General features: G+C 37.7%; 1 protein-coding gene across 7 annotated transcripts in view; it reads left to right on the plus strand.

Annotated features, from left to right (window-relative positions):
- The first annotated feature begins 482 nt into the window (after nt 1–482).
- The window catches only part of SLC12A1 (solute carrier family 12 member 1), a 103,232-nt gene continuing 78,961 nt past the window's right edge, over nt 483–24,753 (plus strand). For 3 of the 7 annotated variants that reach the window (XM_071214181.1, XM_058294156.2, XM_071214182.1), the window contains exon 1: nt 21,920–22,536. In XM_071214181.1, coding sequence (XP_071070282.1) covers nt 22,117–22,536 — 420 coding nt within the window. In that variant the 5' untranslated portion in view covers nt 21,920–22,116. Of the gene's footprint in view, nt 811–20,457; nt 20,691–21,919; nt 22,537–24,753 lie in introns of those variants that run through there. The other 4 variants (XM_071214184.1, XM_071214185.1, XM_071214180.1 and 1 more) reach the window with 3 other exon arrangements.

Consider the following 24,753-nt stretch of genomic DNA (forward strand, 5'->3'; position numbering starts at 1 on the left):
GATTTTTGTGTCTTTTATCGACATTTGGGAGCAGGGCCTCGGCACGCACCGTTTCAGCACCAAGGACAGCGCCTAGTCGCCTGTTCCTAGGAAGGGGTGGGGTTTCCGTTGGGTTTGTGGGAGAGGATACAAAAAAGAACTCCAAACGAAATATTCAGTCCTCACTTAAATCTATACAGCTTTCATTCTCATCTTTCTCTTCACCTGAGTCCGCGGTCACTGTGCACTGCAAAATACCCGCGGCATAGCTAGGAATGCAGCGAGGAAAGGAAAACAAGGATTTTAGCAATAAATTAATGAATCTCTCACTGCTTTAGGAAGCCAAGATGGTAATGACCCCCTACTGCTTGCCTGCAGAGTGTAATATGAGCGAAAAAAAGCGCTTTTCTTTCCTCCAACCTCTTTCTTCTTAGCAGAATTAGGGTAGATAGAGCCTGTTGCTACTGCGGTTGGTTCCCTTCCTCCTCTCCGTCCCACACACACTGTCAGACACTCTCGTATTCCCACACACGTACACTCACACACACACGCAAATATTTACACACTGTTACACCGAAGAAGTCCATGAACGTTTTCCTGAAAATACACGCGCGCGCGCACACGTAGTTCGCGGGCGCCCACGTCCTCTGTCTCTCACCAACACAGACATTTACACACGTAGGCCAAGAAACCGCTGAGCACGGTCCTGTGACTCCACGCAGGCTACCAGGATACGGTTTTACGTTATTACTGAACCGATCAGCTAACTGATAAACCTGCCAACTCAAGTCTCCTCGCTGGATTTCATCTCCATGGCAACAAGCATGGAAGGTGAGACATCGCTGCCTGCGAAGTAACTTTCTCCCCCTTCCTTCCGCATTCGCTAACACGATTCCAGTGCAGGTCCAGATGAGGAGCATATCCTCATTCTCTTGTATTTCTGAAGCAAGGGGCGGAGAAGAAGGTGGGGGACTGCAGGTGTAGTCAGTACAAATTCTAAAAGGGGAAAGAACCTTAATGTTTCTTTTGCTGCTGCTGCCAACAAGGATTTGTGTGTGTGTGCGTGTGTGGGTTCAGCTTGCTCATGCTTCTTCCCTAATGTTTTGTAGGGAAGTTTCCATGCTTCCTCGATTTAATATGTAAAAAGAGAACTAGAGACAAACAAGGAAGAATGATAATGAAGGTCTAGGATTCTCTAGCGAGAAATTTTGAGAATTTTCAGACCAGGTTTCCCAGTGCTTTTAAAGGAATTAGAGTCAGAGTCTCCTTGAGGATCCATCCACAGATTTCCTCAGAGGGATATTCTCCTAAGTGGAAATCTGTAGGGTTTGGGGTGGATTCTGGCAGATAAGGTTGTGAACCTCTGGGAAGCCCTGAAATGTATGCACTTCATCACCATGAAGACATCTGGGTTTGTACTTCAATGTTTTCCTTTGATTCCAACAGCATCCATTGCTATGATTAACCAGTTCTGTGCAATGTGGCCTTAATAATGCCTTTTTCCCTCTTTACTTTGAATAGGTTTTAATAACCTTGATATTTGGTATGGGGCATGTATATGTGTGTATGGGCGGGCTCATTATTTTTTAAGCATGGGTTTTCCTATATGTCTCATTTCATGAAAAGATGAATGCCATATCCTTAGCATTAGAGATTATTATATCTAATGAACAATATTAAAATAATTTTCATTCAGGAACACTATATTCTAATAGTTGCCCCATTTCAGATATACTATTTGTAATACCATTATTAGATAAACAAGAGGGGGGAAAACCTGTTGATTGAAATAAAATACAGAAGGTTTGTTGTTGTTTTTTTTAAAGGAACCTGCTTTTTGATATTGGCTTCTGCAATTGTACATTGTTGTTCATGCAAATTAAATATTATATTTGAGAATTCATTCTCAAAAATGAATTCTTGTATCTTCTAACTAATGCATTTATTTCACAGAAGAAATAGACCCCATGCATAACACTCATGTATATGAAAGGCCCATGGACAACATTCATGTATATGAAAGGGTATATTTCAGGTATAAAAATACTGTTATCCTTGCTTGGTAACTCATAATATAAATGGCATAAAATGATTTATATGACTGTTTTTATTAAAATGTACTGGTTGCTAACTACAGAGCAACTAAATGGCATCTGGACCTTTTGACATCTACAGGTATACCCTTAGCCCAAGCCTATGACTCATCAAGACTTAGAAATTCCAGTGCCTGACAGTTGCCATGAAGGAAACAATGTGCTTTCAACCCAGTTGCTCATTTGTTCCAGTGACTATGTCTTGAGACAGAATTTTATAGCTAATAGTGGTGTTAAAAATATATTTATGCACTTTAATCATAATGCATTTACTCTGATATTTGAACTGTGTAACGTTGATAATTTTACCCAATATTTTGTGCTTTTACCTCCATCCAGTCTTTATATTCCATTCTTTTTTTGAAAATTCATTTCTCTCCTTCTTTTTCCTCAACTTTTTTTCTCATATAAATATATTTATTCATGGTTTTGTAACCACATGATCTAATTTCTCTCATATTCCTTTCATTTTCTGTTTCCCAGGAAATGGGAGATTAAGTTTTTTCCCTGGGGTAGGAAATAAAATGTCTATTGAATAGAACTTAATGATTTTTTTTGCCATCTCATTAGAGAAAGTAAAAATGTAAATTTCATCCAAAGTTGCATAGTAATTTTGTATACCTTACTAATCATGAAGACATCAGTATTGTAACTGAAGACTTCAATTTGTTCTTAACAATATTTTTATATCATATTATGCTCTATATCAATAGAAAGGGGCAAAGCTCAGAGCATTTGGTAGTATATTCAAAGAAACTTTACGCAGAGTGTTCAAATGGAACAAGTGTTCATTTCACAAGAGCAAGTGAAATGGAAAGTTTGGACAAGTTTTTGAAAATTTTAGGCCTGATACTGGTATTTTAACAGCTACGTATATGGCTTAAATTACCAAGGCCATCTATTTCCTAAACAGATTTATTAAGTGTTGCTTAACTTCTACTTTTAATTGTAATGATTGGGGCCAGACTTCTTTCAAACTTTGAATTTTACCTCTTTATTTGTTCTCCTTGACCTGCATTTTGTTTTCATTTTTAGTAGAAAGTAGAATTTTAAGATTAATTTAAAAATCTAAGTTCTTCCTTTTAAGATAATAATAAAACATCTTTTCTTTCCCAACCTAGTCGTTTTTGTTAAAAAGGAGATTTTATAATTCATTGAACCCCAAATGGATTTGCTTGGCTCTTCTTTTAAGTACTGATTATACAGTCTTTGCCTTATTATTGAAAATAATTAGTCTGAAACTCTCACCTTCTGCACCTTTAACTTTTGAGTAAGTAAAACTTCTTTTCTGTCAGATTTCCTTTATGGACTCTATTTTCTAATTACCCATCCACTACTAAACCCCTTCAACTTAGGGCACTCAACTAAAATTAGGATGATAGTGAAAACATTCAACTAAAATTAGGATGATAGTGAAAAAATTCTCATTGTCAAATCCAAGGCCCTGTAATTCTGTGCTTAGTTTCCTCACCACTGCAGAATTTGACACTGTTTACCAATGCCTACTTCTAAAAACCTAAAGCAAATTGATCTAGTTTCCTACTAGATAACATTTCAAATATTTGAATGCAGTTGTTGTCTTCCTTGGTCTTCCCTTTCCTAAGCAAAGCTCAGTAATTGTTCACTTCCCTTAAGTTTTGATCTGCAGATGTTTTTAAATACTGGGCTCTTTCAAATCATGGAAACACTCTTCTACACATATTTATTTTATTTGACAATAATACCCTTAAATTTGCTCTCCACCAGCAATGTTATGCTGGATAAATTCACGTAGATTAATACATTAAAATTTGTCTTTTCAGTGTCTACTCTGTGCCAGGCATAAGCACCACAAGTTCAAAAAACCCGGAACTGAACTCTATTTACTTTCTAAACCTACACTTGGCCTGTTTTTTCTTTATTTTGATAATGAAAGCACTATCTTTAGATTCAATCCAAGCTTAATGCAGTGGAATCATTTTTTTATGCCTCTCTCTCCATGGTCCAGAAATTTCATCAGTTTTCAAATCCTATCCCACCTCCCTTTACAAATGTCTCTCAAACCAATACTCTTTTCCACACTCCTATTCCGTAGTCTGGGCCCTCATTACTTTTTTTTTTTAAGATTTATTTTTTATTTATTTCTCTCCCCTTCCCCCTTCCCAGTTGTCTGCTCTCTGTGTCCATTCGCTGTGTGTTCTTCTGTGACTGCTTCTATCCTTATCAGTGGCACCGGGAATCTGTGTTTCTTTTTGTTGTGTCATCCTGTTGTGTCAGCTCTCTGTGTGTGCGGCGCCATTCTTGGGCAGCCTGTACTTTCTTTTGTGCTGGGCAGCTCTCCTTACAGGGCACATTCCTTGCTCTTGGGGCTCCCCTATGCAGGGGACACACCTGTGTTGTACAGCACTCCTTGCGCGAATCAGCACTGCACATGGGCCAGCTCCACATGGGTCATGGAGGCCTGGGGTTTGAACTGTGAACCTCCCATGTGGTAAGCGGATGCCCTATCCATTGGGCCAAGTCCACTTCCCCCTCAATACTTTTTATACAGACTTTTCTCATGATGAGCCCTCCCTCAAATCTATATCTTCTTCAGTCTCATCAACAAGCCATTCAACCTTTAAGAAGTTTCCCATCCCTTGAAATATATATTTCAAATACTTTACCTGAGAGCCACAATATTCCACAATTTAGCTTCAACCTACCTTTCACATTTTATTTTCCATATTCCCTTTGCTTGGACCAAATTTTTCACTGTCCTATGAACAAACCCAGCTCTTTCCTGCCTTTATGTTTATTGACATGTTGTTTCCTTCTCCACAAGGGTCTAAATCCTTCCATTTCTCAAAACTCAGTTCAACTTCGATATCTTAAAGAAAATCTTTCCTGGTCTTCAAATAGTGAAGTCCCTATTCCTTCTAAATTTGTTTTTCTTTTTTGTCACTCCCTTCTTTCACCAAGGTAATGAAGACAGTAATATCAACTCCAAAGTTGTTGTGGAGATTAATTAATAAAGCAGTATTTGTATACAGTAGATGTTAAATATAAGTTCGTTTCCTCTTCCCTTTTTTATTGCCTTTATAGATGACTACATTATTTTATAATTGTTTATGTCTGGCTCCTTTCCTTTATTGTTTGGAATCTCTTTGAGTAGACTTGTTCATGCCCAATTCAATTTATAATTCCCAATGTTCCTGGAACATAGTAATTAATAAATATTTCTGGATTAAGGTATAATGAACATATATTACTTTATATGGCCTGATCTGTGCATAAGAACAGTGCTATTACCTTCTATTGTTTGTACTGCACTCAATATAAGGCATCATTTGATTTTTCAGTAACTACTTTATATCTTTGGCTCATATTAACTATTGATTAATTGCAACTTGCAGATTTATTTCACATAAATTGTCAAGTAAGGCCTCATCCATTTGGGATTGGTGTATCCTTCCCCCCATGCCTATGTAAATACAAGCTTTTAGAAATGTTTCTATTAAATTTTATGTTCTGGCTTCAATCAAGAATTCTAGTCTATCAAAACTGCCTTGAATCTTGATTCTGTTAGCTACCATATAATCTTCAGACCTGCATTGTGCCAAATTTAATAATTGTCACATCATTGTCTTCAACCTAGTCCCTGGTGGAAAACACTGAAGAAGGTGTAGATAAAGCCAGAGTATTGTAATTCTACATTGGAGACCTGTCTCCTTGATTACAGAACCAGACATTTATTAGGTAGTTCAGTGAACTATGAATCTACATAAAAATTCCAGGCATATCTTACCCTCTTCCCTATGAAGCTACCATGGGAAGCTTTGCCAAAGTTGTGCCAAAATTAATAAACCATGTATGGACTATTTCCATGATTTACTGTATTATTAGTTAACTTTCAAGGAGGAAGTAAAGTTCACATTACTTCTTATTAAACTCATGTTGATTTTAGGTGACTTTTTACATGTTGACAAATTACCTGTTAAATAACTAATTGTAGATTTGAAACAAAGATTAACTCCAAGCTACTAATAGATAATTTTCATAATTTTCCCCTACATTTTTTTAAAGATTTATTTATTTATCTCCCCCTTCCCACTGCCCTGTTGTTTTTGCTGTCTGTATCCATTCCCTGTGTGATCTTTTGTATCTATTCCTCTTTTTGGTCTACTCTTCCCATTCTTTTCTCCTCTACAATTCACTAAGATTCAATCTGGGACCTCTGATGTGGAAAGAGGTTCCCTGTTAGCTGCGCCACCTCAGTTCCTGGTTTTGGCTGTGCTTCACCTTGACTCTCCCCTTCATCTCTCTTTTTGTTGCATCATCATCTTGCTGCATGACTCACTTGCACAGGCACTGACTCATCATGCAGGCATTCAGCTCGCCACACAGACACTGGCTTGCTGCGTGGGCACTGGCTTGCCAAACAGGCATTGGCTTGCCACACAGGCACTCTTTCTCTTCTTCTTTTTCACCAGGAGGACTCAGAGATCAAACCTGGGTCCTCCCATACGATAAGTGGAAGCCCTGTCATTTGAGCCACATCCGCTTCCCTCTACTTCTTTCGAAAATGAGGCTTTTTCTGTCCCCTTCCATACTTTTGGAAGCTTTCTAATGGGCAATAATTTCTCAAAATTCTTGAAATTTTATGTGCAAATTATAAATCATCTGTGCCTGGGAGTTTAAACTTATTCAATGTTGCTAAGTAATTTGCTTACATTCTTGTCCTCTTGTAATGTTTGCTTTTCCTATCATTTCTAAAGACCACTCTTCCATGGTTAAAAAGTAAATAGTTCTGCCTTCTCTTTGTCAACTATTAATCCATCTTGCACAAAGTAGTGGTTTAATCCTTCACTGATCAAATTCTTTGGTCTGAATATATAATATATGAAATCCTCCCACCTCTAAGCCTTTGCTAGAACAGTCAACCAATTGAAAAAGACAAGAGCAGGAGAAGAAGGTAAGTTTATACCAGAAATCTTAAGCTAACAAAAGCCACTGCAACTGGATATAAAACCAAAATATATGATGGCTACATACCTTTCTTTATACAATAAAAGGAAATTCATAAGGTTGTTAAGAAAGATCCACTTTCTCTGCTTTTGACTATTCTAGAACACATGATTCTTTCAGGGACTATTATATGAAGCAATTTGATGGGAAAGTCTGAAAGAGCTGTTGAGTTTTTATACCTATTTTCAAGACTCATCCTTGAAATCAAATTAAAATATTCTTGTTCATTTTAACTAAATGCATTTCCATATTTTCTAGATGTTTAAACATTAGAATTTTTTAAACCACAATTTTATTTATCAAAAATTGTATCTTCAACAAATTTAGTTTAACTTAATTCAAATATTTATTGAGCATCTATAATGTGCCAGGAACTTTGGTCACCACTTGAGAAGTAGTTATTTTTCCACTAAAAATAAGTGTCTCATAATTCACATATTCTCAGAAAATCTAAGAACTAAGAATTACTGGTATATGTTTGATAAATCATAAAATTTAAGAATTTTGTATCTCTAGCTAGGAAGACATCTTGTTTTCATTTAATAATGACAAATGAATCAAGTATTTTGTTGCTACATCAATGAAATGTCTCATAACCTTTTGTTGGTTTGTTGGGTCATGGCTTTTATTAAGAATAATAGAGTCTAGTGGATTAGTCACTGACCAAAAGTGAACAGAATTAACTGCTCCAATGACCAGCTATGATGTTACATCTGCTTTAATTTTTTTTTAATTTTTAAAATTTATTGAAGTATATAAACATACATAAACATACATAAACAATATATGTATAGTAATAGTTATGAACTTACAAAACAAACATATATAACATCATACAGGATTCTTGTACCTCACCCTACCACCAATACCTTGCATTGTTGTTAAACATTTTTAACTAATGATTAAAGAGCACTGTCAAAATATTATTACTAACCAAAATATTTTCCCCCAACCCACCCTATTATTATTATTATCTTTATATCATTTATATATGAACATAGGTAAACAATAAGTGTATAGGAAAAGTTGTGAGAGCTTACAAAGTAAACATGCATAACATCATACAGGGGTCGCATACATCAACCCTCCACATACACCTTGCATTGTCATGAGACATTTGTTACAAATTATGAAAGAATATTATCAAAATCTTACTACTAATTATAGTCCTTATCTTACATTTGGTGTATTTTTCCCCAACCCACTCAATTACTATTTTTTAAATATACTTTTTATGACAGAAGCTGTAAACTTGTGAAACAATCATGCACATGTGCAGAATTCCCAAACGACACCCCTCTAGCAACACACCACCCCATGGTGGAACATTTTTTACAGGTAAGATAATACCATTTGATTGTTTCCACGACCATACTGTACGTTTGGCACATATTTTCTATACTGTCCCATTATCAACACAGTACGTCTTTGGCATAGATGCAAGAAAATTATATAATTACTGCTAACCACAATCCATAGATCACTCCAGTTTTATTTTTTTCATGCTTCTCCAAATTCCCACTGACCTGCAATAGTGATGTACATTTGCTCTAGCTAACAAAGGACACTTGCATCTGTACCATCAACCACAATTCTCATCCACCTCTTTGTTTACCATGCAATTCAGTTCCTAGATTATTCTCCAGCATTCTGTCAGTTGGCATTTACATACCTAGACTACCATTTTCAGCCACAACCCTATTTACAAACTAACTGTTACTATGTGTTACCATCCACTCTATACATTTTCACACTTTTTCAGTAAAGCTAATTAAAATTTCTGCATACATTAAACATTAGCAGTCCATCTCAGTCCTCCTCTTATCTCCCATAAGAATCCGCCACCTAATACCAGGTCCTAAGGATATTTTCCTACAATTACTTCTAGAAGCTTTATGTTTCTTGCTTTTATTTTTAAGTTTTTGATCCATTTTGAGTTAATTTTTTGGTAAGGTGTGAGATAGGGGGTACTCTTTCCTTCTTTTGGCTATGGATATCCAATTCTTTCAGCACCATTTGTTGAATGAACTGTTCTGCCCGAGCTGCATGGGTTTGACAGTCTAGTCAAAAATCACTTGACCATACATGTGAGGTTCTGTTTTTGAACAGTCATTTTGGCTCCATTGGTCTATGTGTCTGTTTTTATGCCAGTGCCATGCTGTTTTTACCTATAGCTAGGTAATATGATTTAAAGTCTGGAGATCAGGCCTTGCTTTTCTTTTTTATGATGTTTCTGGCTATTCAGGACCCATTACCCTTCCAAATAAATTTGATAATCATGTTTTCAATTTTTTAAAAAATGCTGGTGGAATTTTACTGGGATTGCATTGAATCTGTATATCAATTTGAGTAGAATTGACATCTTAGTGATATTTAGTCTTCCAATCTGTAAGCATGGAATGTTCTTCTAGTTATTTAGGTCATTTTTAAATTTCTTTTAACATTGGGTTGCAGTTTTCTGAATATAAGTGCTTTAAATCATTGGTTAAGTTTATTCCTGACTACCTGAGTTTTATCTGTCATATTTTATTTTCACCACTTTTTTGACAATTTTAATTACTTTTATTGATACAATCTTCATTTCTAGACTCTCTTCCAGGCTTCTCTCTCCTATCTTTTCTTTTCAGGCTCTAGCACACCCTTTAGAATTTCCTGAAAATCTGGTCCCTTGGTTAGAAGTTCTCTCAGTTTCTGTTTATCTGTGAATATTCTAAACTTGCCCTCATTTTTGAAAGACAGTCTTGCGAGATATAAGATTCCTGACTGAAAGTTTTTTTCTTGCAGTATCTTATATATATCCTACCATTGTCTTCTTGCCTCCAGGATTACTGATGAGAAATTGACACTTAATCTTATTGGGTATCCCTTATATGTGATGTATTGCGTTTCTCTTACTGCCCTTAGAATTTTCTTTTTGTCTTTGGCATTTGACATTCTAATAGTATGTATCTTGGAGTTGGTCTGCTCGTATTTATTCGGATGGGAATACGCTGTGCTTCTTGGCATGGATATCTATGTCCTTCAATAGGGTTGGGAAATTTTCTACCATTATTTCTTCAAATATTCCTTCTGCCTCTTTTCCCTTCTCTTCTTCTTCTGGGACACCCATGACATGTATGTTTGCATGTCTCTTGCTGGAATTTAGTTCCCTGAAACCTTGTTCAATTTTTTTCCATTCTTTTCTTCATCTCTTCTTTTGTATGTTCACTTTCAGAGGCCATTTCTTCAAGCTCACCAATCCTTCCTTCTGCCTCCTCAAATCTGCTATTATATGATTACAATGTTTTTTAAAATTTCCTTTGTTGCACCTTTCATTCCCATAAGATCTGCTATTTTTCCACGTACGCTTTTAAATTCTTCTTTGTGCTCATCTAATGTCTTCTTTTAAAAAAAATTATTTACTTATTTATTTCTCCATTGTCTGCTTTCTGTGTCCATTCACTGTGTGTTCTTCTGGTCTTCTTGTATTCTCATTGGGTGGCTCCAGGAATTGATCCTGGGACCTTCCAGAGTGGGAGGAGGTGATCATTCTCTTGCGCCACCTCAGCTCCTTGATCTGCTGTGTCTCTTATTGGGTCTCCTCTGTGTTTCTTTTTGTTGTGTCATCTTGCTTCACCAGCTCTCCATGTGGGCCAGCACTCCTGTGCAGAGCAGCACACCTGCATGGAGCAGTACTCTGTGCAGGCCAGCATTCTGCACAGGCCAGCACTCTCTATGGGCTAGCTTGCCATATGGGCCAGCTTGCCTTCACTAGGAGGCCCCTGGGTCTCAAACCCTGGGCTGCCTACATGGTAGACCAGAGCCCAATTGCTTGAGCCACATCCACTTCCCCCAATGTCTTCTTAATATCCTTAATCTCTTTAGCCATCTCATTGAATTTATTAAGGAGATTGGTTTGAATATCTATGATTAGTTGTCTCAACTCCTTTATGTCATCTGGAGGTTTATCTAGTTTCCTTAACTGGGCCATAGCTTCCTCTTTCTCAGTGTGGATTGTAATTTTTAACTGGTGTCTTGGCTTCTGGCTGACTAGAGTATTTATTCTGGGTGCAGTTTTTCTCTTTAGTTTAGGGCTTCCTGTCCTTTCTCCCTTGCTGGTTGGGCAGTAGGAGCCAAGGATGTAGTTGGTGCTATAAGCTGTGGAGGCTCAAGTTGCCCTCATTACACCTGGGACCAATGATTCTTCTCCCAACTTTCTCCTTTGCCAGGGGTAGGAACAGAGTCACATCTGTGTGTAATAATCCAAGTCATGCGGGCTTAGACTATAGTAGCCCAGAGAGACTGATGAAGTTTCACAATCCTTTCTTCCCTACCTAGGGCAGGGATGCAGCTGCAGGTGTGGACAGCAATCTATGCAGTGTGGGTCTAAGATGACCAGAGTTGCCCTGGTAGAACTCTGATTATTCAGTCTGTGTCAGTCAAATGTACCTATAGTTACCTGGATAGGCTGGTGCAGGGCCCACTAGCTTCCTCCCTGCCAGAGGTGAGACTGAAGCTTAGGCTAGGGCTGCAGGTCAATCAGGGTGAAAGAAAACAGTTCTGACCATCACTGTGATTTTCAGTCAGCCCAGCTTCCCCTCAGGCTGGGTGCAGAGTCAAAATGGTGGCCACCAGCTCCTTTCTGACATGAACAGGTTCATACTTTAGCTATTCTTACAGTTATACTTTAGTAGCCAAATTTATTAATCAGTAGCTGAAATTGGTGGCCAACAGTCTCTTCCTCCCCTGTTTTAGAGAAATGAAGCTTCAAATTCCAGCCACAGAATATCTCCTGGGGCGGCTTGAGCTGCCAAAGTAGGATAATCACCAGCCTCTGTGGCTTGGCCCATAATTTCCTGGAATGGCTGGCACCAGTTCCCCCAGCTTCCTCCCTGCTGGAGGTGGCTCTGGGGCTTATGCTAGAGCTGCAATATAACCTGGATGGAAAGAAGCTGGTCCTCACCAGCACTGTGATTTTCAGTTCACCCCACTCCCTCTTGTGCCAGACACAGAGTTAAGATGGCAGCTATTGGCCTCTTTCTGACTTGGACAGGTTCAAACTTTAGCTGTTCTTAGGATTATACTTTAGTTCGCCAAATTTACTCATCAGTAGCTGAAGTTGGTGTCCAGTCATTTCTTTCTCCCCCATCTTTGGGAAGTGGAGCTTTCAATTCCAGTGACAGAACAGCTCCTGAGGCAGCTCGTGCCTCCAGTGGAGGATGGGCACTGGCCTCCATGGCGTGGAGCGCTCTACTTAAGAGTCTTCTCTGCAGATGCGCAGTCTCCTCCTTCCATTCTTTCAAGTATGTTGCAGGATGCTCTTCTGGTCTCCTGGAGCTCCCAAACAGGTGCTTCAGCTAGCTCCAGATAGCTCTGGGTATTTACTAACTGCTCTGTAGCAGGAGCTGGCTCTAGGAGCTTCTTACTCCACTGCCATCTTGATGGTTATCTCTGTTGTTTAATTATTAAAAATAATAATAAATTTAGATGATACCATAACTTTATTCAATTTAGGCTGTTTCTACTTGATGGCAAAATGAACTAGATGAAAATTGAACATATCATTAAAAATGCCCAGGTGTTTTCAGTTTTCTGATACCAATTATTACAGGTTGTGTTCCTCAGAATCAGAACCTGAGACAGAGTTTAATGTGCAGGATGTTTATTAAGCATGTGCTTTAGATCAACACCTGTGGAAGAATGGAAAATTAAACAGGAGTGGGCAAAAACTGAGCTGTAATGTGGACCCAAACACAAACAGTGCTGGCACTAGAAAAGCCCTTCAGAGTTGTCTCCCTTTGGGTCAAGATGACGAGTCATTGAATATGGTCTGCCCTGGGAAGGGCTGTGACCTTGGGTAAGACAGTTCTCTTGCAGTTGAGGCAATCCATGTAAGGTGCTGACAGCTGAAGACTGCTGACAGCATACCCAGCTTCCAGACAAGTCCTTCATTGACAGGAATCTGTTGGGCACACCACAGTGTCCAACAATAAACCAAATTTATTGCCTCCTCTTACCCACATGTCCCCTGAAAATTTGAAATATAATTGCCTAACAAGGTCATGACTCTAATGAAAAAATATTACTTGGCTGAATCAATCAGTACATGACAAATGTTTGACCCAACATCTCCATGTAAAACATCCTGCTTTTCATTTACTCCATCTAAGAAATAAATTAAGCAGATCATGTATGGATATCAGAAAATGATCTTTAATTGACAAAAGCAAGAAAACTAGATATTTAGTCAGAAAAGAATCTGGTTAAGTACCAATTTCATTAGATATTCATCCCAGTCTCTTATGTCTTTTATAAGACAAATAGTACAGTGAGAACTCAATGCTCAGAAAGATCACTCTCAGCCACTTAAGTAATTCTAAATTAAGAAAAATTTAAAGTATGTTTACTATGCCATACTTACTCGGGCAAAAAAATGATTTGGTGGAAAGACAAACAATATTTTCCTTTTTATTGCAGAAAAAAGCCAAATAATCAGCAGACTTGAAAATGTATTGAATATTCCAGCCACTTAGGGTATGAAGATAGAGCTCTTTTTAATCCAAACCATTGTAAAATAAAGTATTGACTAGTATTAGTTGGCATTTTAGATGGCAAATAGTTTTGAAAGCTACAAGTCTATTCTTATTCATACTCTTTTTCTCCACTGCCTATCTCTTTTTAAAAATATATTTTTATTACCGAAGTTGTAAACCTACAAAACAATCATGCACACGTTTACAATTCCCATACAATAATCCTTCACCAACACACCACACCGTAGTGGAACATTTCTTACAGATTATAAGATAATATCATCAGACTATTACCACTAACTATGGTCCATATCCACTGCCTGTCTTTTATCCCTTGTTCTGTCTCCGTTATTATCTGAAAATAAAGTAAAAAAAAAAAAAAAAAACTCAAGAATCAGTCACTTTAATAAACACAATTCTTGAAAATTATCAGAAACAACAACAAAAGAAAATGCCAGCAGTCTATCAATTCTCAGTTTTGTATGACAAGTACTATTTGGCTGTGGGTTAGTAATCATTTGTTTTCACTATATGGTAATTAAGATATCAAAAGGAAATACAACCCATTTACTCTTTGAACACTTTAGTTATAGTTTTAGAATCTCAATATTTTAGAGTTTTAGGAATGGAAACCTTATTGGGCTAGGGAATTTGTCCTAAAGCTGAATTTGCATAGAATACAAATTTAATAGGTTTAATGGATTTAATGTTTATTTAGGGTGTTCTGAAAGCTAATGGAGATGGAGGAGTGATGACCGATGACCCATAGCTATTGGTGATTGTTACAAGGAAGCTGCTATGTTGGGTACTGCTTGTCTTAATGTAATTTTTTTTTTTTAAAGATTTATTTATTTATTTAATTCCCCCCCCCCCCGTTGTCTGTTCTTGGTGTCTGTTTGCTGCGTCTTGTTTCTTTGTCCGCTTCTGTTGTCGTCAGCGGCACGGGAAGTGTGGGCGGCGCCATTCCTGGGCAGGCTGCTCTTTCTTTTTCACGCTGGGCAGCTTTCCTCACGGGCGCACTCCTTGCGCGTGGGGCTCCCCCACGCGGGGGACACCCTTGCGTGGCACGGCACTCCTTGCGCACATCAGCGCTGCGCATGGCCAGCTCCACACGGGTCAAGGAGGCCCGGGGTTTGAACCACGGACCTCCCATATGGTAGACGGACGCCCTAACCACTGGGCCAAAGTCCGTTTCCCTTAATGTAATTTTTAAAACATAGTTTCTCTCTGTCAGAAATTGATTTTTGGTGTATGGAGTAATAGCAGAGAAGAAAATACCAATACATAAGTATAACTTAAGGGAGTGAAAAAGAAGGAAGACATTATACCTTATCAAAAGGATCAGAATGTGTATCAGGCAAAATAACAGTGGAACTAGACTTTGAAACATGTACAGCTAGACCAGCTCACACTCTATGCTTATTAATGGTATTGTCCACATATGCAAAAATGAAGTGAAAATTAGATGACAATTTAGGTCAAGGAAACAGTGACTTAACTGCTTACCAACATACCAAGAGTTTGTAGAGTTATTTAAATATACACATTAATACTGGATTTTAGAGTATGTAGGCACAGTTTTATGTGTGCACGCAGGCAATTCTGTAATTTCTACAGTGGAAGTAGACACACCAATGCTCATTTGATTTTGATCCTTATCTGCTGTTATGTTCTTATGTGATTTAAGTCAAGAAAGTCTGAAAAATGCCAGATCTCAAAAAAACAACTACCTGCCCAATACTATACATGGATGAAACTAAACTGAGTCCAATTTTGTACCTAGGGCAAGAGGTGACTCCAGCAGAAATTGTGAAGACACCCAACGATGTGACAGTGAATAATGAGTAATACGTACTGTGACAATTCTTCAGCTAAGATGAGTGTCAACGAAGTATCAGCTTTTTCATTAACTCTGGAGCAAAAAACTGGCTTTGCTTTTGTCGGGATTTTGTGTATCTTCTTGGGACTTCTTATTATCAGATGCTTCAAAATCCTGTTAGACCCGTACAGTAGCATGCCTTCCTCTACATGGGAAGATGAAGTTGAAGAGTTTGATAAAGGGACATTTGAATATGCACTTGCATGAGAGTTCTACCTTTGTGGTTTCTATGGTTATACCGTTGGGGCTCTAGTGGTTGCACTTATAATTACCGTGAATGTGCTAGAGGGCCACTCGTTACATTCACTGAGTTCAATAAATGTCAGTGGGTAAAATATCCACCAGCCTGTGTAAATGATACCTCACTGTTGGAATTCCTCAATTTCCTCTGTGCCCACATGAGGTTTGAGGTTCTTAATGAATAGAGCACTAGGAATTAGATCCTTGTGCTCCAGTCATCTTTATTCTTAACCTTGAACGTCTGCCATAAATCTCTGCTTCCTTTCTTGTGTTAATGAACTATGTTAGAGTCTTTCTGCTTTTCCCCCTCTGCAATGCCCAGGCATCCACATTCCTGATTTGAGCACCTTTAACTTTATGGGTATCTTAAGCATAAGGCACTCTTAGCCCAAAGAATGAACAGAATATGATTTTCCTAATAATAGTCCATGGGTCAAAAAAAGGTTTGCAAGTGAAAAGATTTTCAAATAGCTAACCCCCGAAGCCTACAAGGAGCCACTTGCCCCAAAGGTCTTCAAGTCTCACAAAATCCTGAACCTTCTATTTCTTACAGTTCTGCAATCTTTTGCAATCAAACACCCTAGTCCTGTGGGCTTCAGAGGTGGCTAACCAGAGGATTCTTAATTTCCCTGTCAACTCTAGTGTCTTATGAACTCTACAAACAGGGACCAGAAAACTCAGAGATCTGAGATGAATGAGGACTTAAGATGCCATGAAAATTTTCTCAGGTTAGGACTCTCAACTCAGAGATCTGAATTCTAATGTTGGCTGAAAACTACCTTTATGATCTAGAAAGTCACCTAAGGGAAGCTTATTTTCCACATCTGCAAAATGAGGATTAAAAAAAACCCAATTGCCTATCCTGCAGGGATGTTGTTTGGACTAAGTGAATAACAGTGGATGTTAAAGCAATTTGAAACTCATAAAACATTGTTTACACATACCTTACCATCATTATTTATTATCCTCATCAGCAGTAGTAATAGAGGTTTTCAAACCCTAAAAATCAGTGTGACTCAGTGTAAATTACATCTCCAGTCTTCATTCTCTTCACTTGAAAAGTGAAAAGATAGAATTACATGATTCTAAAATTCTTTCCACCTTCAAAATTCTGATTCTTCTATGATGAAGGAATATAACAGGAAGAAAATAAACACAAAAATATTTGTGTCACTAGAGAACACAGAACTGACAAACATACCAAAAAGGAATAAGACTATCTAACATTTACTGATAATTGGTACTAAATTAGGTGCTTTCTATTGATTATATGATTTGATATCTTACCAATCCTTTGAGTTCAGGATTGCTATCTCCATTTTATTATTATCTCCATTTTACAGGAAGGAACTAAAGTTGAGAAAGATTAAGTAATTTCCAAAGGTCACCAACCTAGGGAGTAGTTACATTAGTGTACCCAGATTTTGTCTAGGTTCTTGGCTAAGCTGCAAGAAATGAATTTCAAGAGCAAGCCACATTGATTAGGCCAGTAATTTATTTAGGTAGGGAGGGAACAGAAATGGGAGAAAATAATAGCTCATGGGTCCCAAGTAGGGAGGAAGGGGCTGAAGAGGGATAAAGAGGGCTGATTTACAGATTACAATTCCCTATTATAGATTATAAATGCCCAGGTTTTACTCGCGTGGCCATCATGTCAGGGGAAAAACAGTAAGAGCCGGGCAAGGAAAGTAGGAACTGGGGCAAATTCAAGAAGAAGAAAACTGATTTGGCTTCCTGCTTGCTTTTAAACCACTAATTATTCCATCCCTTTGCTAATGGCATGGGAGGAATTCCAGCTGTTTGCTGTTTTGATTGATTACCCTACCCATCAATCCCCAGCAAGGGCCCAATGATAAGGTCCTTGGAGAATATCCAGGGCTTCTCTTGGCTTCTGGAAGAAATCTCATTCTGAATTGGAATTTCTTATGAGAGTCTTCCAGCTGTCATTTTGGGGGTACCGAAGGACACATGTTCAATTGCCGTGGTTTTTTTTCTGCCCAATTTCAGATCCATTGATTCCCTATCTAGCCTGCTTCATCTGGAATTAAACTTGTCAGTCCAACATCAGAGTCCTTGCTAGCATTCACTTTGCTATATTCCCAGGCACTATCCTTGGCATATCTACATATCTTATGAACATGGTGACTGCTCAGCTCTATGGCACTCCTTAATCCAGCTTTCTCAGTGAGACTCCCCGATGCCTTCCATAGGCTAATAGATTTAGAACATATCTGTGTTGGGCTGTGGATCTTGTGGCCCAAAACCACAACTCTAGGAAGCTCTTTAGTCCCCTTTAGGTACAGAAGTATAGTCTTGGAGCATCTAGCAGACAGCTAATGATTTGACCTAAGAACATCTCATTGGACCACACTTGGCTAGACTTACTGACAGCTGTATGCATCAAGACTCTAGGTTCCCCTTTGCTATCCAGATTTTTAAAGTGTTCTTAAGGATGTACATCCCAGTACCATATGTGCCATTTGTCTCCCAGGGAAGACATCCATCCATACCCATGATTTTGGTGAGTATATATAACAAGGCCAGATATTTAGTTCAAAATGAAGAAAGGCCCCAAAACCAAAGACTGAGAAAACTTTGAGTATGAACATTTATCCTAGAAGGTCAACTAGCACAAGCTTTTCAGATATTATCAATTCCATCCCAATATTATTTCCAACCCCACTGAAGAAAATCTTTATGAACAAAAAGTGTCTTCATCCATGGCCTATTGTATGCTTTAAAGTATTTTAAGGGAAGAGGACACACAGTAAGGAGAGGTCAGCATCTGTATTAATCCAAGCTAGAAAAAGGTAAAGGACAGATAAGGCTGGTTACAGTAGTATAACACAACATGAAAATTTCATGAATACTAATCCTCCTAGGAACAGATGTCCCATTCCACAGCTGGATCAGTCTCTAGCTACCTTTTCCCCAAGATCCTTATCAGAGAGGACAAGAGGAAAGATAGAAGAGTGTACCTCCCACCAATGTGCTCCTGTTACTTTACTCACTTGTCCGAACGGCTTAAATCAGTTTTACTTCTCAAGATTGGTCTTATGGATCATGTAATTTCATCCATATCCCTCAAATCATCTCCCATCTGCTTCAAATTGTCTGAATCTCCTTAACAGAGAACAAAGACTTTCATTTCACAGTTAGAGATAAAAGGCCTAGATGAAAATGTCTGGTTGATATAAGACCAAGACCTAATTTGCACTACAGCGTAGTCAGGCAGTTAGTTGGTCAATGTGGAAAAGAAAATTGACTGGTATCAGAGGCACTCACAATTTGGTAAAGGAATATGGTTAAAGAATAAATCAGTGGCCTCCTGAAAGGGACACTGGGTTGGGGAATTATTGAAGGAAAGGAAGAGAAGAGGTGACAGAAGTAACTGCAGATCAGTTCACAGTTGATGTCTCGATTAGTGAATAGGACTTGTTTTGGACCCCAGTCCCATCCTAACTACCCCTACTCTTAATCTAAATAACTGGCCACACCCAGCTAAATCTGAAATGTGACTAATTTCTATGCCTAATTATCCTCTAAATGGGGAGTCAGCACTCTCTGTTAAAAAGATAAATGGTTGTGCCAGTGGTCTTTCATAGCAGGGTGAGTTATAGTCTGTCTATAACTGTAAATGTGTTATCATTGTAAGTCTGTCTCTATTGCAGATACAGCCTCATGACATTAGCCTAACTGCTTAGCTTGACATCTACATGACTGAGAACATCTAAGGGGTTTTATTCTTGGGTACCTATTCCTAATCCTGTAATTTGTTCACCAACCTATTTTCCCCTTTCTAAGTAGGCATATTCCTATCTGAACATTTAATGATTTGCCCCAGAATCTTGGATGTGACTAACTAAAAGTCACAAGTCAACTTTAAGTATTGCTAAAAGAATAAAAGTCACCACTACGTACAAACTGGTACAGTTCAAAATTCTATACACAAATGAACTTTAAATAAATTATCTTCACAAGAATTCTACGACAAGGTAAGTACCATCATTATCCATATCTGCATTTTACAGATGAGGAAATTAAGGCAGAAAAAGACTAAGTAACTTGCCTAGGGTTACACAGGACCAGGACGTGACCCAGCATTTTGACTCCAGAGTCCTGCTGTTAACCTTAATATTACACTACACCATAACCACGCTTCTCAGACAACAGGAAAGCATCTGGATAGGACCTCATAAGATGTGAATGGGGACTCATTCAATCATCCTGACTGAAAACCAATGACAGAAGCTGCAGGAAGGAATTGTTTGTGCTATATTATTAATCACCAATACACAATTCTGAGCAAACCTTCCTCTCAAAGAAATGCAAAAATTGAGTTTGATAAAGATATTTTGCCAGGAGGAGACAAAATGTCATTCAGCAGTGTCACTGGGAAACTTACCCACAGCTTGGTTCCTGCTTAAGACAGTTATTCACTAGGTAGAAATATTTTTGATAAATCATTGATTCCACTCTCAATCTGCTCATTTCCCATGCAGAGAAGATCAAGGTAATATCTACTATAAGCAAGATCAAATAATTTCAGATACCATTTTCTAGCTACAAAGTATTGTCTCTGGAGAACTATATTTTGGTGGACATGCTGAACAATAAATAGAACTCCTTTGAAATGAAATGATAAGATTCAATTTACCTAGCTCCAGATAACTCAAGCAATAGTTGATATTTTGTTGGATAATTTCTGTTGAGCAATGTGATTCCCCTTATGAATTAAAGAAATTTTCCTTTACTTCCTGCCCAAAAGGATTAATGGTTTACTTCTAGTTACCAGTTGATGTGGTACTTAAGGTTCCTCAGGGCTAACAGCTGGGCAGGACTCACAGCATTCTTCCAAGCCAATCACTGTACAGTCATCTCTTTCAAGTAAGGTTCTAACCAATAAGAAGAAGCCTAAAGTTCTGGGCTGAAGCCTAATCGCCCCATATATGTCTGGGTGATGCTGAAGCAGGTTATGCTTCCTCAAAAGGCTTCTGGGTGGTAAGTTAAACATTTCTGGGCAGTGTAAAATCACATTTAATATTATATTATAAAGTAGATTCTAAGGTTGGGGTGAAAATTAAGATGTCAAGGACTATGAAGAGTTGTCAGATGTTCTGTAAAAAGCTAAAAAGATAACAGCTTCACTTTTAATTTTCCTAGGACAGGTTATTTGAGAATTGAAGTTGAGAACTTTTTCCCCCCGAAATACAGCTTTAATAATTGCATAAAGGAGGCAAAGTTTTGTTTGTATTTATCTCATCATTCTAGAACTTTCTTTGAAAAGCCAAATTTTAAGGTAAAAATATTATTTTGTTTTTCAAATTTATTATTCATTTATTTTAAGGTAAGAAATATTATTCTAAAAAAATGTCTTAAGATGGGCTTATATCATAGAACTGTGAAAATGAGATGAGTCTCTTCATCTCACAGTCAAATATAAACTTCTCAATGAAAATTGAGAATATTTCATGAAAAGGAGTCATATTCTACCTAAATATGGCCTGTAACTTCATTAAGGGCTATGATTCATTTCCTTATCCCAAATACTCATATATTTTAAAAGGTCTCATAATAGCATTTGCAAAACAAACCTATGAGCAAACAAAACATTTTGAAGCCCAGTAAAAGATCTAAGAATTTACAGAGACATCATTTGGATGGCGGTATTTTTAAAATTTATCTTTAAAATATAGTTTTCCACTTTTGCGTGGGTAACAAAATATTTCTGGAACAAATATATTACTTGAATATAAACAGATTTTTACAAACTATCAAGAATGTGTAGTATTTTAAAACATTACAAAATATGTTTTTTAATTTTATTTAGTAGTGTAATATATATATTCCCATCAATAAAATGCTTTATAGTTTAAGCATTCAGTACTATCAATGAACTGTATTATAAGTTGAGAATACATTTTTATCTGTTCTTACTATACTGGATTGTACAGATACATGTTTTCTAAAATCATATTGAATCCAACCGCACTGAGTCCAAGCAAATGCTATAAGCACAGGTAACATTTTAAGGACTCCATTGGAAAATCTGCTTGTCAAGCAGCTCCCCAGATATTTGATTGCTCAGGTGATTAAGTTTCTTGGACAGGTAATTTTAGTGGAATTAATTTAAAAGTTTATGTCTTGCGAAAGAAGATTATTCTTCATACTCCCACCCCCGCCTAAATATATTTGTATTACTTGGAACATGCTTAATTTTCTTTTTTCAGTGAAAGCTTTGAAGAACATTCTGAAGATTGCTTAGGAAAGAATACATCAAGGATCTATTTATTGAGTTTTTCTAGAACAAAAACCAGGAGATCTTTAATGTAATGACATTAGTGTTTACTTTGAGTTGGAAATATATAGGTTGTTTTTTAACAGTCAGATTATAGATTAGCTCAGTCGAAAAACTCCATTTTGGAAGATGTCACTGAACAACTCTTCCAATGTGTTTCTGGATTCAGTTCCCATTAATACCAATCGCTTTCAAGTTAACGTTATAAATGAGAGCCACGAGAGCAGTGCAGTCATGGATGACAACACTGACCCTCCACATTATGAAGAAACCTCTTTTGGGGATGAAGCCCAGAATAGACTCAGAATCAGTTTTAGGCCTGGGAATCAGGAGCACTACGACAATTTCCTCCAAAATGGAGAAACTGCCAAAACAGATGCCAGTTTCCATGCATATGATTCTCACACCAACACATACTACCTTCAAACCTTTGGCCACAACACCGTGGATGCCGTGCCCAAGATCGAGTACTACCGCAACACCGGCAGCATCAGCGGGCCCAAAGTCAACAGACCCAGTCTGTTAGAGATACACGAACAGCTTGCAAAGGTAAGCTTCGAGGGCACAGACAAGTATCCTCCCTCTTTCCTCCTCTTTAGTAATATATCAATGTGAAGGAGTCAGACGAAGACTGATGTCTGTTCCAAACTGTCCACCTTACTTACACAACTGTCCGCATTTCCCAAGAAACAGAAAATGTGCAAAACACATTTCACAAATGTTTACTGACTGAGGAGAGAGCACTGAAGAATGAATTCAGTGTGTCAAATCCCCTTTACAATTATAGTCTACTCACCTTACCGTTGGGTAAAAATGTTAAACTGAATACCAAGCTGGTTGGGCTTTAGTGTTAATGTCTCCATTCTAACGAGGGGGGGTGGGGGGCAGGGAGACTCTTCAAAGGGAGAGCAGAGATTTATAAGATTCAGCATTTTATCCCTTCCTTTTCAAAACATTGCCTGAGGCTCCTGAGCGCACTTAAGCACATAAAAGTAACTAAATTAAATTTAAGTGCAGAAGCAGCAGAAGTGACTAAACTTTTCATTATTTAAGGAATACAGCCAGGGTTTTGCTAGATGCATGAGGCAGCACTTTTTCCAATCTTGCAGCAGATCATTTAGATGCTTAGTAGATTTCCTCTTCCCTAACTTGCTCTAAAATATGAACTTACATTCCTCCTTTTCTGGAACACTGTTTAGAAAGGGTATCATTCTTTACTGGATTTTAGTTACTTGCTATGAAGAATAATTAGCTGTTACAGATCCAAATGCTGTTTACCCTTGCCAAAGTTTTGTGGTGAGGAGAAGAAAAATTGACTGGAAAAGTTCTCTTCATATTCATTCATTCATTCAAAATTTTTAAAAATTAAATGATTATCCCCACCCCCACCAAGGATTCTTTGAATATTGAGCTAAGGAAAATGCTGATAAAGGAGAAAACCTCCCTTTAGTTTCTGCTTTCCTTCTTTTCACGAGGAACCCTATCTATAAAACTTACTCCCTCTGACTGCCTCAGGGATACTACCACCAGCGACTTTCTGAGGAGAATCCCATGCTCTAACTCTGCTCCCTTATGCCCTCTCCTTCCACACTTATCATCCTATGCTCCCTATGGGTAGCACTCTGCTAAATGACTAGTTTATTTTTTAAACTCAAGATTTAGATTTTATCTGGGCCTTTTAGTGCTTTAATCAAAAGAAGTTAGGAATGTGACTAGTTGAGACAAACTGGCAGTCCCAGTGCATGGAAGATTTTGGGGAAGTGGGGCCTGTTGAAGCCCCTGGTATCCGCTGAGGTGCCATTTTCCTATTCTATGTGAGGGGAAAGGTAAAGAGAATGGCAGAAGATAATAATACGGAGAAGGAAAAGAGGGAACAGAAGATTGAGAGAAGAGGTGATAAGGAGTTTCCAAGATGTGAAAGGGGCAGAAAAAAAAAATGGGAGCATTATAGAGAGATTTCAATTTATTCTGAAGTAAAATGAACCAAAGACCTTCCAAAAAAGATCTGAAATTCCATCCCATCACACCGTACACATGACTCATAATTTTAAAGGTACGTCTTTTGCTATAATTGTGATCAATATTTAAATATTCTTTTTCACTACCCTTCCCCAAATTAAACAAAAGAGAATAAAATGTTAACTCTATAAAAAAGGTAATGACATAAATTGTTTTTATGACAGACATTCAGGGAGAGAAAAGTAGCTTATTTATAATTTCTAAAACCATTGCTTATGTAAATCTTTACACAGCCATATGAATGACCTTAAAGTAGGAATACCATAGCTGCATTTGACAGACTTGCTATCTGCTTGGACTATCATAAAATATCTGAATAAAATAGGTGACACTGAGGAGTTAACTTTGACTTAAAGCAAAATTTTTCTCAGAAACAAAGGAATGGCAAATTAAATAGATGAATAATTTGGTTTAGTTTCAGTGCCCTGAATAATCATTCCAAAGGAGTATAGTAACAAGTTACTCTTCTTATGGACTCATCTAGAGTACTTCGTCTTGATTAAATCAGACATTGGTATCCATATAGCCAAACTGGAAGAGGAAATCGGTTATAAGTATGGAGTCTACAATGGACACATTCCTGTAGATAGGAACATTCTAGAACTATTGAATTTGTGTGGACCAGCCCACCTCTCCATGTCTGCTACTTCTGCACTAGCCTGGAATTGCTCACATTAGCAATCTGAGCCTTCTTCAATTCATCTCTTTCTTCCTTACAAGTGAATTGGATTCGGCTATTCCCCAGTC

The sequence above is a fragment of the Dasypus novemcinctus genome, chromosome 3, assembly GCF_030445035.2.
Source record: "Dasypus novemcinctus isolate mDasNov1 chromosome 3, mDasNov1.1.hap2, whole genome shotgun sequence".
In the NCBI taxonomy this organism is placed as follows: domain Eukaryota; kingdom Metazoa; phylum Chordata; class Mammalia; order Cingulata; family Dasypodidae; genus Dasypus; species Dasypus novemcinctus.